Raw genomic sequence first — 18,179 nt, forward strand, 5'->3', positions numbered from 1 at the left:
ATATTTACCATAGCTATATCATCATAGTTTATGACGTGATTAACTTGTCCGGACTTCCACCACAGTCATAACTATCAACCCTCTTTCTTAAGTGACCTACTGAGAAATATATCCGTGACAAAATACCATGCCACCCCATCTCATTGTAAAATCCTTACTTTATTCAAGAGAGAAAACCCCACAAAATAGACTTACTATTTATCCATGGTTTCCATGCTTAAATTATATCAGGCGCCTTTGTATCCATCATAACTGACGAATACCAATTACAAGCATATAAACCAATTCCTCCAAATAAACAAATTTGGATTTGATTAACTTGTGGACCATAATTGTTTGGAACAACTATGCAACTAAGATAATAGGAATTTGTCATTTCACTCTATATCTTTGTTTAATCTCCAATATACACAGGAGAACATGTAACCGAAAGGCCACATAATCAACATTCCTTCCAATGAAAACCACATTTCATACTTCATGGAATAATCACGACTCTTCATTTTAATCCAAACATCACACCCTTGGTTATCCTCCAATGGTCACACCATTTAGTCTAAAACCAAGAGCCACACCTTTTGGGTTACACCTCCCGGTTAAATCCTTAACCTCCACATATACATATGTACATGTATATATCAAAGTGTATTTTGGTAAAGTTTAAGAGAAGAGTCCCGTCCGTTTTTATTTCCTCATAAAAACAAACTCATTCATATAAAGAATTCACAACACCCACCATTTTGATTACCTTATGCATATAACATGCATATAAATTTTCCAAATTTATGATGGTATGTTCAGTTTTGGAAATGGCTACCAAAACTAGGATTTCAGAATACTCTGTATCTAGCAATTTGCATAAAGCAAAACATTCGAGATAATTTAAATAGCTACTGATTTGGTTTACCACTGACCACGTGTCCAACAGTACTGTAACCTTGTACTTTTCCCGACACGATTCTATCAAGGCCGTCAAACACCGCTCATCAAGAGCCACATAACACATTTCCGTGTTACAGAAACACTACCATGACACAAATACCATGTCAGGTATCACCTTCGACAGGGCACATAAACCTTGGCTATAAAAATCTATTCGAAACTTTCCATAAATATAACCTTATTCCCATGCTCATAAAAGAAACATCTATAAACATGATCGTTCCATAAAGGCAAGTGTCAAGAAATTCCACTTAAAAGAGAAATGCTCTACATAAGTGAAAGAGGCAAACCGCTACAAACCCGTGAATAATTAAACTTGACTAAAAATGTTCAAAAAACATTTGAACATAGCGCCTAGTCAAGGTCACCAAATAAAACTGAACGGATAAATGTAGCTATCAACTAATAGTCAGGTGTATTATGAGAGCCAAAGAAACTGATCGGCAAAACTCCATAGTATAGCACATGTTAGAGGCTTAAAGCCAACTGATCAAGTAAAGACTGGCATAGGAAATCAAACTAATGTCCGAAACGACATTCATACATGTATGCCAAAACACACTATATGATTTGAACATTACAAATCACTTTGACACCATACTTACCCGTGCATACATACCATTCTGCAGTACTTCCCATCTACTTAGATGATATAAAGTCTAATATCACACATTTTATTCACATGATTTATATGTAAATAATTATTGCTATAATTTAGGATAACCGAGTGGTAGTGACATAAATCCAAAGTATGCAAACCCACGCAGAATTATAAGAAAATTCCAAATTAAAATCCTTTATTATAAGCACAAGAGTACATAGTACACATCTAAAACCATAAAAGAAATGTGGATAAAACCTTTTAACATGTGGAAACATAAATCATAATCAATATGATAACACATACTGAAACACCCTAATCAACCGAAAATTTGATCTTCTTTAACGATCCAGGACAAGGAACGCTCTTGCGCGCTGTTCGCCTAATTATTGGCCCTTTGTGACCAAAAACATCATGACGTTTCTTTCGCGCCATTTCCATCGTCCGCAATTGACGCAAAGGAGTCGAAGTATAAACACTCTCGCTCACTCCTTCAAATGCCGGCGGAGGGGACAATTCATGGTTGTTACCGTTAGGCGAACCTCCCATTGCTGCAGTAGACTCATCGGAATCCTCCATATTTTCCAATGGAACAATCTCCTTTGGACTATGAAAAACATCATACATAGATGAATCCTTTTCAATTTCCTGAGATCCATGTTCCGATATTTCCTTAACCGGAATGGCCGCAACGTTTTGGATTAAACGTTCTTCCACAAAAGAGTCCTCTTCATCAGAAGAGATATCAATCATTACCGGTTGACTCTCATGCAAGAGGCCTCGCCTTGCAAAGACTTCTTTCCATTCTTTAAATCAAAGAATATCATCGGGACTTGGATGTGATGAATTTCCCAAAACAATATTAAACGGTGGAAGGAAAGGAGCGGAAAGACGTATGACGTTTAAAGGAATTTCGGAAGGCATTTCGTCGGAATAATGTGCTTCAAAATTGCAACCCAGCCAAAAGAATACAGAAGAATGTATATCGGAAAAGGACAAGCAAAGCACTAAAGATATTTATATAGCATGTGTCTGACTTGTAAACTGATGGGTGATGCCCTTTTATAAGAGTACTTATGTCTTTTCCAAAAGTCACCAAGACTGCTCATGCAAGAAGCAACCAACGTTCATAAACCGCTCTTAACCAAATGGTGCAACGGTTACCGACAATTTAAAAATAAATTTCAAAAGACACCGATTAATAGAAAGACACCCGAACAAATGTCAAAGTTCTAAAAAAAACATTCCAAAAAGAGATCACAACTGGCCGGGAAATAAGGTTGTATCACTTACCCACTCCAGCATACAAGTCATGCATAAAAATAAATACCATTCCGATGCCATATACTCATATTGCAATTAACTAATTCAAACCAGTGTCGTGACCGTCCACAATCATTCCTTTCACCCGAATGAATACATGGATGGGCACCAATTCCGTGAATTGTCCGATCACAATCGATGACAATGATGAAATCATTCTAATCGGCGCACCAACCTGTATGACTTTCCTGTCACACATACGCCCTGCGGTTTCTTTGTCAGTGACACGTTACCGCCAAGTCATTGGATTATTAGTTGAACCATAATCACAATGCCAAAATTGTCTTCCTTGACAATTCTCCCACGTATTGATGAAACTATGAGTTTGCAAACCCAAAAACTATAGTCCAGAGGCATGACAAAAATGAGATTATAGTGTACCTTTCACCTTGAGGAAAACTAGTAAGAGTTTACGGCTCACTGGAAATCATAGCCCCAAAAGGTAATTATTATTAATCCTGTCGCCATTAAGTCTCCAATCGCATCTTTCCGTCTTCGTCTTAAGGACCCATAACGTAATCAATCCACTTTCATCTTCTCGGAAATATCGTCTTAAGATTGTTGGTACAAAATTCGTCGTAGCCGATGAAAGTGGATAAATAGAGATGCTTCAAGTCACGTTACTATGTCGCTGTCCTTAATACGATATTCGCCCCCACCAATTCAAGAGAATTCGGTGTGCACCGGGTTACAGCGAAGCCGCCTCCAAGATAAAATGAAGTCCAATCTCCAACTGTTGTCTAACTGCGTTATGCACAAACAAAGAAAGACCCGAATACCTTTGGATTTTGCGAGCCTCTTAAGTATAATCGTAGGAGATAATTCTAGAGAGAAAGAACAATAAGAATTGTTCTGATTCTCTTCATCATTTCAATTGGTAGAACCATTTGCCTTTTATAGGCATAGATCGTGACCGTTGGCTAATGATTACACCTCTTTTATTAAATGCAATAGTCATGTCTATTTATAATAGTCATGTCTATTTATTCCACCACAATGGTCACACCTTTTGGTCTGGTAATGTCTATTCATTTAACCTGAATAGACGCACCTTTTGTGCTCAAATCCAATATTCATGTCTATTCATTTAACCTGAATAGTCACGCCACTTGGATTAAAACTGTTCACCAATACTTACATTTAATATTCATTAAATATTTTGAAAATATTCCAACACTTTTCAGCGCCGAAAAAGTTCTCCACTTCTTGACTCAGCGTTGTAGCTGGAGACACTCTCAACACATAAACTTCAGAGAGAATCATTCAAATTCTGAACCATGTCCATCAATGAAGCTCCACCCTCACAGTCTGATGACAGTACTCCATCCATCAACAGTACCAGTCCTTCTAAGGCCAAGTGCTCAATAGGATCTTTGGCAGCTCTTTTCAAGGCCAAGCTCAATATCTCCAAACACAAATCAAAACCCGAACCTAAACGGTTTGAGCTGAGCAACCGCAACGCTGCGTCTAGCAGTGCAACCACCGCCGCCAACAACCACGACCATGGTGGAGCTCCAGCCCTCTACAAATTGATCCATCAAGACCTCAGTTCCATGGAAGAGTTCATAGCTCGTCTGAATGAGCAAATCAACCATGCCCATTACAAGCTTAAGGAGCTGAAAACAATAGGTAGTACTAGCAGCAGGACAGAACTCGACGAGCTCAGAAAGCTCAAAATGGTGGTCGCCAGGCTAAAATCCCAGATTCCTTCTCGGCTTAAAATCCCTTCTTATGATTCCAACCGCAGAACATGGCCGGACATAAACAAAACCGGCGATGAAATGATTCACTTGTACTGGAGGCCAGAGTTTGGCAGCTCCAGTGAACCTGAAGACCTACAGAGAGCTTTGGATGGACTCCCGTACATGGTAAAACGCTATTTGTTTTGTTTCTTGATTTTCCCACCAATGACTATTATAAAGAGAACGTTTTTGAGGTATTGGTGGATAGCTAACAGATTAGTGGGGTGGCATGCGAAGCGAAATAACATTGCAGGAAAGTCGGGTGAGGATATTGGCAATGAGATCTTCGATATGCTAATTGCAGAGTGCTTCATCAAGCCTGTTTTCCAAAAGCGTGGCTTGGTTCCGGACAGTTGCCAGATGAGTCATTCTGTTCATTCTGCTCTAACCATCGCGGCCAATGTTTATCTACGCACATTTTATGTTCTTGGTCGAAATAATCAAACTATTCGTCTAGATAGGTATTTACGTGTTATCAATATCGGCGAGGCTATTATTGACGGCGGGCCTCAACTATTTGAGAAGATGAGAAATATCACGATTGTTTACCTGGGTAGGCGGCAAAGCTTAGCCACGCACCACATTGAGGTTGCAGATACCAAAATTCTCCATGGCCTGAAGAATCCGAGTCAGTTGGAGTTTCTTAGCCTTAGAGGAATTTCTTTGATCACAGAGCTTCCCTCATTCATTTCAGAGCTCACTCATCTAAAGATCCTTGATCTCCAAGCCTGTCACAATCTTGAGTTAATTCCAGATGGGATTGGTTTGCTACAGCAGTTGACACAATTGGACATGTCTGAGTGTTACTTTCTAGAATACATGCCCAAGAGCCTTGCTCATCTATCACAGCTTGAAGTCCTTAAGGGATTCCTCATTCAAGATTCCAAGTATGACAAACAGTCGTGTACACTCGGCGATTTGTCTGGACTGCAAAAGCTGAGAAAACTGAATATCTACACGAGTGTGGAAGATTTTCCTACAGAAAGGGACCTTAACGATTTCCAAAAATTTGAAGCCCTACAAAAGCTTACAATATCATGGGGAGGATGCTCTTCACAAAGTGCTCATATGCAAACACAAGATGATGTAATGCAGTCACTGGCTGTAGACAACGAAGACCTTGGAATCAAAAAACAAGCCAAGAGCGAAGCAGAACCAGCAGTCAAATTCATTCTGCATATTACTTCCTGATCAATTGTGCATTTGTGCTCAATGACTACAGAGAAACATGTTTAAAGGCATACAATAAAACACAAAAACTTGCTAACGACAAATCTCTCTCTCTCTCTCTCTCTCTCTCTCTCTCTCTCTCTCTCTCTCTCTCTCTCTCTCTATCACGCGCGCGAGAAGGAGAGAGAGAGGGGTACCAAACACGGATTTAATAAATCAACCATGTCATCTGAAGACAACGTACAAGAAGTGGATTCATAGCCTGAGTTGGCAAAGATCTAGAACCAACAGTGTTCCTTCATTTAAGGAATGGTTTAGTTAGCCGTTTGAAACAAACCAAAATTGTCCATTAACCTCATTCCAAAAAATAACAATAACAAAAGTTACAAAACTGTCCCTATCCACATTTTCGCGTCTCTCTTCTTAAATAAGCAAAGATTTCTTCTCTCCAATTTGACTCTCTCTCTCCTTCTCATCAAAAAAAGAGGAGAAGAAGTTCCAAGGGAGGGAATTGAAAGCCAGACATTGCGCTGCACGCTTTGTGTTGAATTTTTTATCCAAAATTTTGATCCCGATCTTTGAATGTCCTTTTTCGGAGTAATATACCTGTTTTATTCTTTATTGGTGATACATTTCTTTACCCTGCAAACCTTAGGTTTCTCGTCAAACCTAAGGAAACTGATCCGGAATGGTAAATCGAGTGGTTTAACAGAATTTTTTTTTTATTATTGTCCTCTTCTTGTTCAAGACTATATAAGGTTTTTCCCCGTTGATTACCCATGGCTAACGGACCAATGTTGTTTCGTAAAAAGTCACCTGGAGTTGAGGTATGATTCAGACATCAATTTTGTTCTTAAGATTTTCATGATTACCCTTTGTTGTTTTTATGTATATGCAACCCATTTTCGCGAATCGCGAAGATGAAAGCATCTTCACATCGTTTATCATATTGTTTCAATCTGGAAAAATGCTACAATGATGCATGCCTATATAGACTATTTGAAAGTTTTGATGTATATTTGATGAAATTGTGTTCTTGTATATTTGATGAACTTGTGTTCTTGAAAAATTGATTGTACAATTTCAGTTTTCTGATGAATAGCTGCGCCATATTCTGGCTGGAATTTCTTTCCGGTATTAAGTTTCCTTGCAATAATCCATGCATGTTTCAACGGCAAATAACTTGCCCCGCAGGGAACCCATATTCAAAGATATGTACGTCCACAATTAGTTGTGTGTTCCTATAAAAATCAGCTAGTAGCCAACAATCCTTAGTATGCATCCTCAGCAAAAAACTAACAATTCAGGTAGATCCATATATATCAGTACGAGTATACGAATTGATAGACTATCGATCCCAGGTCTCTTCTGGTTTTTTTCCATTTTAATCTCGTAGGAGGAATTAGGGTTCCTATTTATAGCTACAACTATGACTCATGATCAAGGATACTCGAGATTTTTTTGCTAACATGAGTTTTTTCAGTACGTCCACGTTGGGATTAGTAACAAGTTCAAATTCAAAGCACATTAATATGTTTGTTGGTAATAAGTAGGTACTTGGTATGCATTGCATCTTTCCATAGGGTCTTGGTTTACAGAGCCTCTTGCAGCCAAGGTTTGTCAAAAAGCATTTGCCACTAATCGAGTCGAGATTCTTGTTTCTTAAAGGTTCTATGGAATATTTAGTTTTGAATTTTGGAGTTCATTCAAAATATTCAATAACTTGATTTATGATAACGAGGTCAATGTTTCGAATATTTTTATCTGTGTGCCACTCCATTATTTGCCCATGGAGAAAAAGCGGAGGCCATGCTAGTTCTAGAACTTAAGAACGGCAGTGCACCATGCATAAATCAGCTAATAATTTCAACAGGGAAAGCAACTGCCAAAGACAAACAAGAAGCCCGACGTATCAAAGAATCCGAGGGAAGTTAAAGGCTTCAAGATGCACAACTCTCACAGTGTGGCAGGCAATTTCGTTACAATGGCAGAGCTTAGGACAAAGGTCCTCACTTTCAGGGACTTAATTGACTTACCTCCATGTGTAGCCTCCGCTTCTGCAAACGAGGTACTCTTCAACTGTTTTCTCTGCCATTTTATTCTCAGAAACTCATTGTAGATATCAAAATCCCACTTTCATTTTCTTGCAGCTGGTGATAAACACATTGAAAGATCTGCACACTATGTACCCTGATATCGTACCAAAAAATTCAATGTCAGAAAGTGAAGGAACACCTATTCATCAGGTTAATCAAATTAGTGATACCAACAATCAGGATTAAAATTGCTAATCATGTACTTTGGCTGATTAACATGAAATTTCAAATAGGCACTGGTCTTGTTTTGCAATGCGTTGAAATCTGTTGGAGAAATCTGGACGAGTAGAGAAGAATGGATGGACAAACCCAAAAAAAAAGCATATGATAATTTGGCAGCCAATGAACTGGAAAAACAAGGTATGTCAAGTTCTTACTCCAATCGGTGTTTGGCAGCCAAGTTCAGCCTAACTTTTCCTGTGGTTTTTTTTCGGGCTTTTTTAAAAATCTTTTCTCACTTTTTGGTCAAAGTTTTGTCATAATCCGACTTGTCTCCATGAGAAGAATTAGAAAAGTAAAAAAAATTATGGACTAAGTAGTCAAAGAGCCACTAAAATAAAAATCTACCAAAAATCCAACATGGTATCTCAAACAGGCAATTGCCTTATATATTGCTATGTATGGAAATAAATAAACCAGTGAAAAAAGAACTGGTGATATATAGTAGACCTCTTTATAAATTGATGGCCACCTTTTGTCTTGAAATTGAAATAGCATTGGCGATACTTGACGACATGATAAACATGGCAAAAGAGAGGTTGTTCGATCTGATGGAAGAAGATGAACCGCCCAAAGATTACAGTCCCAAATCAAATGCATTTGGGAGGGCTTTGTCAGAGTACTCGGACGATAAAACTCCCTCCGGTTCACCTGTCACTCCGACGTCAGTCCTTGCGAACAACATCATGACTCAGTCCGGAGCACCTTATTCCTCACCTCTTCTCTTGCCTCTGAGAATCCAAGCTGTTGGGAAGTTGAACCCCATTGACGTTAAGCGCCTCTCTTTCCATATGTTCCCTTATGTAGCAGCCACAGAACAGATGAATACGGAAGTTGAGGAACTGAAGCAGGGGAAGGAAGAAAAGATTGAGAATGATGAATGCGAAATGATGGAGGACATAATGCTGATGTCTAACCTGGACAAGCTGACTAGTGACAAAGGAAGAAAATGGATTGATGCCCCAAGTTTGACACCAGCATCAGGTCATGAGACCTTGGCAAGAGGTGCCATGGATGTGGTAATACCACCTCCATCACTCCCTAAGTTGAGACCTAATGAAGCGCCAGAGGTGATGTGTCGACCACCATCACCACCCGTGCTCCCAAAGACAGAAGAATCAGCATTACCGCCGCTCATGTCACCCGATGTTGTACTGTCACCTCCTTGTCCACCACCACTGACTATGCCTCCTCCACCACCACCACCTCCATCCATACCATCACCGAACGTAACAACATTTCCTCTTCCGTCGCCACCACCCCCACCACCGTCACCACCCAAACTGGCACCAAATATAACACCAGGACCTCCACCACCACCCCCCATGCCAACAGGGAATGGCGCCACACCTCCACCGCCTCCACCACCACCTGGGATGCCATCAAATGGATCAGTGCCACCGCCACCGCCACCACCTGGGACATCGTCAAATGGGCCTGTGCCGCCACCACCCATGCCACCGGGAAAGGGAGCTGCTCCCCCGCCACCTCCTGGTTTGGGTGGTGCAAGATCCCTACGTCCCAAGAAAGCAGCAACTAAATTGAAGAGATCATCCCAGATGGGTAATCTCTATCGAGTTCTAAAAGGTAAGGTAGAAGGGTCTAGTCTACATGGTAAATCATCACATGGCAAAAAGAGTAAAGCTGGGGCACCAGCTGGAGGACAACAGGGAATGGCTGATGCACTAGCAGAGATGACCAAAAGGTATGTGCGCCTTCCACAAAATCTCTAACCAAACAAACTACTATATTTGAGTGAAAGTAATTTGGAATAACGTGCGTTCATGTTTTCATATTTGACTCCATTTCAGATCAGCATACTACCAACAAATTGAGGAGGATGTTAAAAACCATGCAAAGACAATAATGGAGGTTAAAGTTGCTATTAGTACTTTCCAAACTACAGACATGGCTGAGCTCCTCAAGTTCCATAAATACGTGGAATCTCATCTAGAGAAACTAACAGATGAATCTCAGGTCTATACCATATCAGCTTGTTCATTACCATTATCATGATCATCCATTCATCCTCATCCTCGTCATCTGAGAATCCCAGAGCTTTCTAAGAGGGTTTCAAGTTGTGTTGGACACTCATACTAGCATGTCTCATTTTTTCTTTGTTTTGTTAGTATGCGAGACTTCAGAATGCAAATTCACATAACTTGGGCAAACATAAAAACAGTCCACACTTTGGTATACATTTCCATCCATCTGATCATTTGAGTTACGGGAATACATGGTCTTTTTAGTATAAACTAGTGCTATGTTGCATTCTCCATTATTTATGCACAAAATAATCATATGCATGACACACAAAAATATGTAAAATATTTATTTAACGTGTCCTGAATGTGGTGTGTCCAGTTTTTGGGAATCTGTGTGATCGTGTCTTGTCCCTTGTCTATGTCCATGCTACTTAGCTCACCATGATCGGTTCTGACATTATGATCACTATAAGTCATCGCAACCGCCATGAATGTTCATGTCTTCGTATATTCATTTTTGAATTACGTTGAAAAATAAATAAATACATCATAAGAGATGTAAAATTATCAATGTAATTTACTGTTTTGCAAAAATCATGTTGAACAAATTGCTAAGGAATTGCACTGTATGTCTATTCTTCTTTAATTTAGTGTTTGTGGAAACTATCTTCGTCGCCATTCTTAAAATTCCATCATACACGAGAGTTCAATTCAAAGTATATATCGGTCTTGTGTCAAAACATGGGAAAAAAGAATAACAGGTGTATTTCCACACCGATAAATGAACTTCAAGTTAACTGTATGTCACAGACATAGAGCACAAACACAATGTTAGGAAAATCTTACAGCCTCGCCCATTGGAGGGAAAACTAAATGAAGAAAATAAACTACTAAAAGCAAACAATACAATATCTAATTTTCTTCTTCAATAAAATACAACCAAAAGTCGAAACTGAAAGGTAAGAGAACCAATGTCTCAAGCGGTTGACCCGGCACTATCTTCCATACCTTTATTTGGGATGGTTGAATACTTAAGGAAAATCTCACTCCCTTCTAAATCATTTGTAGGAGATTATGAAAGTAGGCTGAACCGCATCGATTTGTGGATCATTAACATGGAGTGATTTGTGGTAGAGTAGTTGGCATTTTATCGTTACGGGGCATAGTTATGGTTCATTTCCATTAACATCTATGCAAATGAAAAGGCTTTTACCTTGAATTTAGGTTATTCTGTATGGCAATTTTGGAATGGCAAAAGTTGACACACAGAAATTGGAAGAAACCAACTGTGGTTCTGGCTTTACATATTAGAATAGATGACATACATTTCTTTTATGCGCAGGTGCTAGCAAGGTTTGAAGAATTTCCTGGAAAAAAGTTGGAGGCATTGAGGATGGCAGCAGCACTCTACTCCAAGTTAGATGCAATGGTCAATACTCTGACAAATTGGAAGATAGAGGCTCCTCTAAGTCAGCTCCTTGACAAGTCTGAGAGTTACGTCAATAAGGTAAACATTTGGTTCTTGATTACACATCAATATGCTAATATGAGTCAAATTAACAGTCTAGATTTTTTTACTTACCAAAAAAAAAAAAAAAACACAGCCTGGTTTCCATTAACTAACAAAAGTCAATAATGCATAGATCAAAGGAGATTTGGAAGCACTGGAACGAACTAAAGATGAAGAATCCAAGAAGTTCCAAAGTCACAAGATTAATTTCGATTTCGGAATTCTCACAAGGATCAAAGAATTGATAGTCGATGTTTCCTCCGGTTGTATGGAGTTGGCACTTAAGGTACTTATGTTTAAGAGCGAATTGCTAATGTAGTTATCTGATTTGATGAAGTCCTTACTTTCTTGGTCAAGTAGCTAAAACTTCTAAATGGAACTTATTTGCACTGACTCAGGAGAAGAGAGAAGCTAAGGCGAAGGAAAACCAAGAAAGTGGATCTAAAGCTGAAGCAAAGAAGAAAGGATCTGCAAAAATGCTTTGGAGGGCTTTCCAGTTTGCATACCGGGTCTATACATTCGCAGGAGGACACGATGATCGCGCCGACATGTTGACAAGAGAACTGGCTCAGGAAATCGAGACCGACCCTCATCACTAGTACAATAAATATAGATTACTAAAAGATTTAACAAATACAAAAATGACATGCTCTTGATATATTTGCGTGTTGAGGCTTTTGATCACGTTGAAGCATGTCCAGGCAAGTGCCTCGGAGATGCTTCTTCTGAGACAGGATTTCCAAATACTAGGATATTTCTCAATAACTACCCTCTATATGTTGCAATGAATGTCCTCTTATTTATCCTCTTATCTACATTTTGTTTCATTTCTTCATTTCCAAATAGAACTCTGAGAGAAAGATCAATCTTTTACAAAGCACCTATATCCTTCAATGGTCATGGGGTTAACATGGAAAGAAAATCTTTTCCTAGTGATATCCCTGTGCACTTTTCTGGAAATTTGTTGCTAAGAAGCTGGAATATAGACACGGGACACAAACACGACATGACACGAATACATCTTGTCTCTAAAAGCTAGGACACAGGCACATTAGGACATGTTGATGCAGAAAATATTAGTATAGTATTATCTCAGTAGAGCAGTATATTAATTTCATCCAATCTGTAATGGGAACATAAGGTTCAGAGACATCCATTGATACAACATCTCTCATTCTTGCGAAAATAGTAGCAAACCCAAACTACCAAAACACAAGCACGGAACTTGATTTATTATGATGGATTGAAAGTCGTCTATGTAGCACCAACACTCCTAATTGCTTGCCGTATCCATGTCGGACATTACGGGGACACATGTCCAATAAATTTGATTATTTTTTAGCCGGGGACACCTGTCTCAACTTAAACACAAATAGAAGCATTTTACAGTATTGAAAGCTTATTTTGCGGTTATGATGTTCCAAAAATAGAAGCGGAAAAGCACAAACAAATTAATTTTGACCAAATAATACCCTCGTTTGGTTTTTGTAACATTTAGAAAGGATACTACTAGTTTTGGTTGTTTTCTGATGGAACGTCAGAATAATAGAGAAAAACCCAACGTACTATATCAACATATATTTTGACTTGTTCCCTGCCATGTTTGTGTCCTCGTTTATTTAGAATTTTTGTGTCCCGTGTTAGTATTTGTGTCCGTGCTAGAAAGTCGTCCTCCATCAATTCTAAGTGAAGTGCCATGGCACTAGATGTATAAACGCATACCTTAGTGTCTAGAGAAATCCAACAAGCTATTTGCCACTTTGGTAAAACTTGGGCGTAAATAACCATGAGGTCGTGGATTTGAGCACAACCACTTTTTGCATAGTTTGGACCCAATCTACGTACCCTCCTAGACACCGAATGGTAGGTACTAGGTACTGAAGTGGGGGCACTTTTTATAGGGTAATAATGACTTCGCTAATAGTCCATTTTAAGAGCAATCACCGCCACGTATTCAGAAAAGTCCCACGTTTTATTAATGGACACATGAATTGGCCGGAAGTAGGGCTGCAAACGAGCCGAGCCGAGCCGAGTTTTAGAGTGTTCGAGCTCGGCTCGGCAAAAATTTAGTCGGCTCGAGCTCGTGACGAGCTGCAGAACTCGAGCTCGAGCTCGGCTCGATAGGTATTTACGGAGCTCGAGCTCGGCTCGTTCGGCTCGTTTATGAAACAAATATATATAAATATATATATAAATAAATATAAATATGTAAAAATATATATATATATATATAAATATATTATATAATCGAGCTCGCGAGCCAATTCGAGCCGAGTTTCGACTAGCTCGAGCTCGGCTCGTTTTTGTCTTGAACCGAGCCGAGCCGAGCCGTTATCGAGCCGAGCTCCGAGCCGCTCGCGAGCGGCTCGGATCGTTTGCAGCCCTAGCCGGAAGTGATTTTCAAAGGAACTGAACAAAAACCAAAAAGAGATAAACTTCGCTCCCCAAACGAAATATATCTCGAAAAAGGAAAACTAAAAGGGAATGCTTTTTCCCACAAAGAAATTAAGAAAAGCATTTGGAAAGGGAATGATTTGCACACTTCTTTTTTGTAATTGCACTCCACTACTTGTCTTTTAATAAAAAAAATTACACATAAAAGTTTTATTAAAGAACACAAAATGGAGTTCGTTTCTCAAAAAAAAAGAGCAGGAAAATCACTACCCTTCGGAAATTATGACAAAACCAATATTGGCATGCAAATGACATGGATTCTTGGAATAAAAACAGCAAACCGGTACGGAGACAGATTTACTAGAAACAACTTACCAGTTACCAATAAAACTGGATGCTGAGTTTCTCACATACATAAACCCAAACCACTGGTGTGCTGCTCTTCAATTAGCCCCATCAATTAGTCAATCGGTTGATCTTTCGATTGATCTTTTTTTTTTTTTTTTGATCCGCGATCTTTCGATTGATCAAAACCCAATTTCCAGGTGTTGGGTCCAGGGAATTTTCGACAACAGATTTTAGTGGGAAAACTGGTTTAAATTTTTTTTCCCCTGAGAGCGGGCATTTGAAAGAACTGTCCGTGAGAGTGAAAAAATGAAAGTCGGCGTAACATACTGCAATTTTCCAAGTTACCGGACAGACTAAGAGCAAGTTTACCGGTGGGTAGTCATACTACCTTGTGAACAGTTCACAATTCTATTTTAGCTATCAATTTTTTCTTCCACAACTACACCAATATTATCTATTTTACCTAACAGCAATTAAAATATATATTTTTCTTCACTCTTTCTTTATCTTTTATCATTTATATTTAATTTTTCCTGAGTTTCCTCCATGGCAAAGCAAACCTCAACTGGGTCTTCCTTTTTTCGGAAGTTGAAGAACACGAAGTCTCAAACAAGCAAAACCCAGTCTCAAACAAATGAAAAGCTAATAAATTTCCAACAATAATTGACAGAATTCCAAGATCCCTGGACAAAGTTCAGCTCACGATTTCAAAAGTAGACTATCAGCAACCTCCCAAATCCTACTGAGAAAAACCCTAAATTCGAATTCAAGAAACCTGAAATTCTTCTCTAATCCACCAAATTGAACATGAAAAAGAGCTCCACATAATTCATTTCACCCCATTTGAAACTCAAAAGTTGATTATACAAAATTAAGATATTTTCACTTTGTAGGGAGAGAGAGAGAGAGAGAGAGAGAGAGAGAGAGAGAGAGAGAGAGTTGCAGAGAGAAGAAGAGAGAACGAGAGATTGCTAGGGAGGAGAGATAAGGAAATATTATTTTAATACATACCCTGTGAACAGTTGTGCGGTAGAAATAGAGAAGAACTATTTATAAATGGTAAATACCTACATGTTTGCCTCCTTTGCTGCAACGCTGTTTTGGTGTCGTGAAGAGGTAAAGTAACTACAAAGGTTCCTTTTGGTGTCTTGAAGAGGTAAAGTAACTACAAAGGTTCCTTTTGCTGCTCTGATAAACTTGCTCTAGGTGGACATAATTTGTGTGCCAGTGCGCGAGTGTAAAAGAGCATTTGAAACACACCCAAATACACCCAACTGAAATGGGTTTTTCTATTTCCAGTTCCGAAAATAGCAATCACTTCGCTTGATTTAACTTGTTGAGGGTAACTTTTAACTATTGGTACAATTTTTAATAAATTTTTCTTTCTATCTCTCTTCACTCATTACCACTCAACTCTCAAAAATAATTTTTTAAAATATAAACCAAACAAAGTGAATGGGTTTGGTATATTGTTGTTCAGTTTGGGAGAAATGTGTGATCATTAGAGCATCCGCAATGGGAATAATCAAAAGCAATAATTAAAATGTGTTACGTCAGTATTTGATGATCCATTTAATTCATAATCAAACTTAACAATCTTTACCTCCATATTGGTTACTTTTGCATCCCCAACCAAAAAAACGCCCCACAATACACAATACACATATGTCTAATAGCAAATGAGTTCATCACACACCCGACCACACCAAATTATTCGTCTTGATGAGACGATTCCAATGTTGGGTGTTTTTGAATGAATGAGTTTTAAGTTGGGTCATTGAATTTTGGTTATTGGCAAAAAGTTGTTTAAGTTTGGTTATGAAATGGATGGAGTTTGACTATTTGTTAAAAGACTTGTAACTTTACTTATTATAATGTGAATGTATTTTTTGAACATTGTAGTTAAGTTTGCTTATCCACACCCATTTATTTATTACAATGAGGATGCTCTTAGTACTTAGTTGCCATATTCAAATATATCTTGTTTGAAGGGTTCAAGGAAATTGACATAGTTCTCTTGGTGATGATTGATATTCAGTCATATTTTGAGCTGATTTCTCGCACGTATCTTTTAAAAAATATTCTAAATAAGTTGAGCGGTTTAGATCATTAAAATATAACTCAGAAATAAAAAGTCTGCATCTAAGCTAAATGAGGGATCCCTCATTAGAAGCTTGGTGTGTGTGTATTCGAGGCGGGGCGGGGCGCATTCATTTGGATAAACCAAATTTTCGATTATCCATTCAGTTTGGGGGATTATCCAAACCCCTTTTGGTTCGGTTATGGTTCATTTATCCATTCCCCATTCAGATATCGGGACGGGTTTGAGTAGGTTTTTGGTTGCCACTATCCGCCCCAATGCCATGTCTACAATAACAAAAAAACACCACAATTTTGGAGGGAATGGGGTAAGATGGTAAATTCACCTCAAATGTGGGCATCCCATGGAGGGTTGGTTCCAAAAATGCTAGTACCACACAAAATTATACACATGTGCGTGGAGCCCCACACACTTGATGTGTGGTGTGTGTGACTTGGGCGTGGTTGACGTGGGCTGATCAGCCCCAATTTTTGAGGGAAGGATAACCCAAAGGTGAGGATATCTTAGGAAAGAACTTGACTTTTGCCCATAAGTTGTAGGCTCCATTTCAAAAATATTCTTAAAAAATAAATACTTATTTTAGAACTTCTCAAACAAAAATAAAGAAGGGTCATTCCACAAAACCTAAATAAAAAGTTTATTTCACATTTTCAAACTCAAAAATAATGTAAATGAAAAAAAAAATCAATTTTTTTTGCACTGTAGAGACCCGTAAATTTCCTATTTAATTTTAATATTTGTAGTAAAAGAAAATAAAAGAAAAGAAAAGGGTGAAAATGGCTTGAATATGAATGTGGGGGGTTATATGTGCAGAGGTTGGGAAAGTTTGGGGTGTTATTGCAATTAGTGCATGTGTGCATATGTGTGTCGTGTATATCACCTGGGAAATGTTTTCTTTTTTTTTCTTTTCTTCATTCTCATCTCTCTCTCGTTTCTCTCTCTCGGTCTCTCTCTCACTCTCTCACCCAATCACTCAAAACTCACAACAATCAAGCTTAACTCCATCGTCTACTAGTGTATTCGAGCTTGTATCGCGTTGGACAAAGCTTGGTTTGGTGTATTGTTGCTTGATTTAAACTCCGGAAGCTAGGATTTGCACAATCTTCTTGATTTCGGTTTGGATACTTGAGGTAGGAGATTCTACCTCTCTTTATATGTTATTTGGGTTCTCCTATGTCTTATTTGAGTATTTCCATGCTTTGTTTGAGCTTGTATTGGTTGTTGTTTGGTCTGGATCAAAATCTGTTATCTGGTGAAAAATCGCCAAATTCCGGATTCCTACCGGTAGGATATTTTCCTCTACCGGTAGAACTTTGTTACCGTAACAATGTTTGCTCGCTGTTTTGAATTTGTACCGGTAGGACTTATTCCCTACCGGTAGGATTATTAATTTTTTTCCCACCTACCGGTAGTATTTTTCTTTCTACCGGTAGAACTCGTACCAGCTGAAACTTTGTACCCACTGTTTACAATTCCTACCGGTAGCTCCATGTTCCCTACCGGTAGACCACCGGTGAAGAGCAAAATCCTCCTGTACCGTTCTACTTTTTCTTTTCCAAGCCTAAAGGCCTTTCCAGGGGATTCAATGATTAGTTTATTATATATGATGATGGCATGGGCAATCATGCATGGTACCATGATCATTGAGACATCCAACTTGGATTTGTCCGAAAATGTAAATTCCTTTTTTTTAAATGTTAAGGATGAGCTTCGAATTGCACAATGTTTTACGAACGATACACTTGAAC

The 18,179-nt window shown here is 38.6% G+C and overlaps 2 protein-coding genes across 2 annotated transcripts; both read left to right on the plus strand.

The window, feature by feature from the left end:
* The first annotated feature begins 4,143 nt into the window (after positions 1–4,143).
* On the plus strand, positions 4,144–5,799 carry LOC131314054 (disease resistance RPP13-like protein 4). Its single transcript, XM_058342550.1, has one exon. It carries the CDS (start codon positions 4,144–4,146, stop codon positions 5,797–5,799), a length of 1,656 nt encoding a protein of 551 aa, XP_058198533.1.
* A 448-nt stretch (positions 5,800–6,247) lies between these two features.
* Positions 6,248–12,419, plus strand: LOC131312783 (uncharacterized). Its single transcript, XM_058340760.1, has 9 exons — positions 6,248–6,605; positions 7,652–7,846; positions 7,929–8,024; positions 8,108–8,234; positions 8,589–9,798; positions 9,905–10,070; positions 11,421–11,585; positions 11,722–11,874; positions 11,987–12,419. Exons 1-9 carry the CDS (start codon positions 6,558–6,560, stop codon positions 12,185–12,187), a joined length of 2,361 nt encoding a protein of 786 aa, XP_058196743.1. The 5' UTR covers positions 6,248–6,557; the 3' UTR covers positions 12,188–12,419.
* The last annotated feature ends 5,760 nt before the right edge of the window (positions 12,420–18,179 follow it).

The sequence above is a fragment of the Rhododendron vialii genome, chromosome 13a (assembly GCF_030253575.1).
Source record: "Rhododendron vialii isolate Sample 1 chromosome 13a, ASM3025357v1".
Taxonomy (NCBI): domain Eukaryota; kingdom Viridiplantae; phylum Streptophyta; class Magnoliopsida; order Ericales; family Ericaceae; genus Rhododendron; species Rhododendron vialii.

Excerpts from the sequence above, each read along its gene's own strand:
- LOC131314054 (XM_058342550.1), top strand. The coding sequence starts at position 4,144 with ATGTCCATCAATGAAGCTCCACCCTCACAGTCTGATGACAGTACTCCA.
- LOC131312783 (XM_058340760.1), top strand. The coding sequence starts at position 6,558 with ATGGCTAACGGACCAATGTTGTTTCGTAAAAAGTCACCTGGAGTTGAG. Across the intron at positions 9,799-9,904 it reads CTAGCAGAGATGACCAAAAG|ATCAGCATACTACCAACAAA; the intron begins GTATGTGCGCCT and ends ACTCCATTTCAG. Across the intron at positions 11,586-11,721 it reads CTGAGAGTTACGTCAATAAG|ATCAAAGGAGATTTGGAAGC; the intron begins GTAAACATTTGG and ends AATAATGCATAG.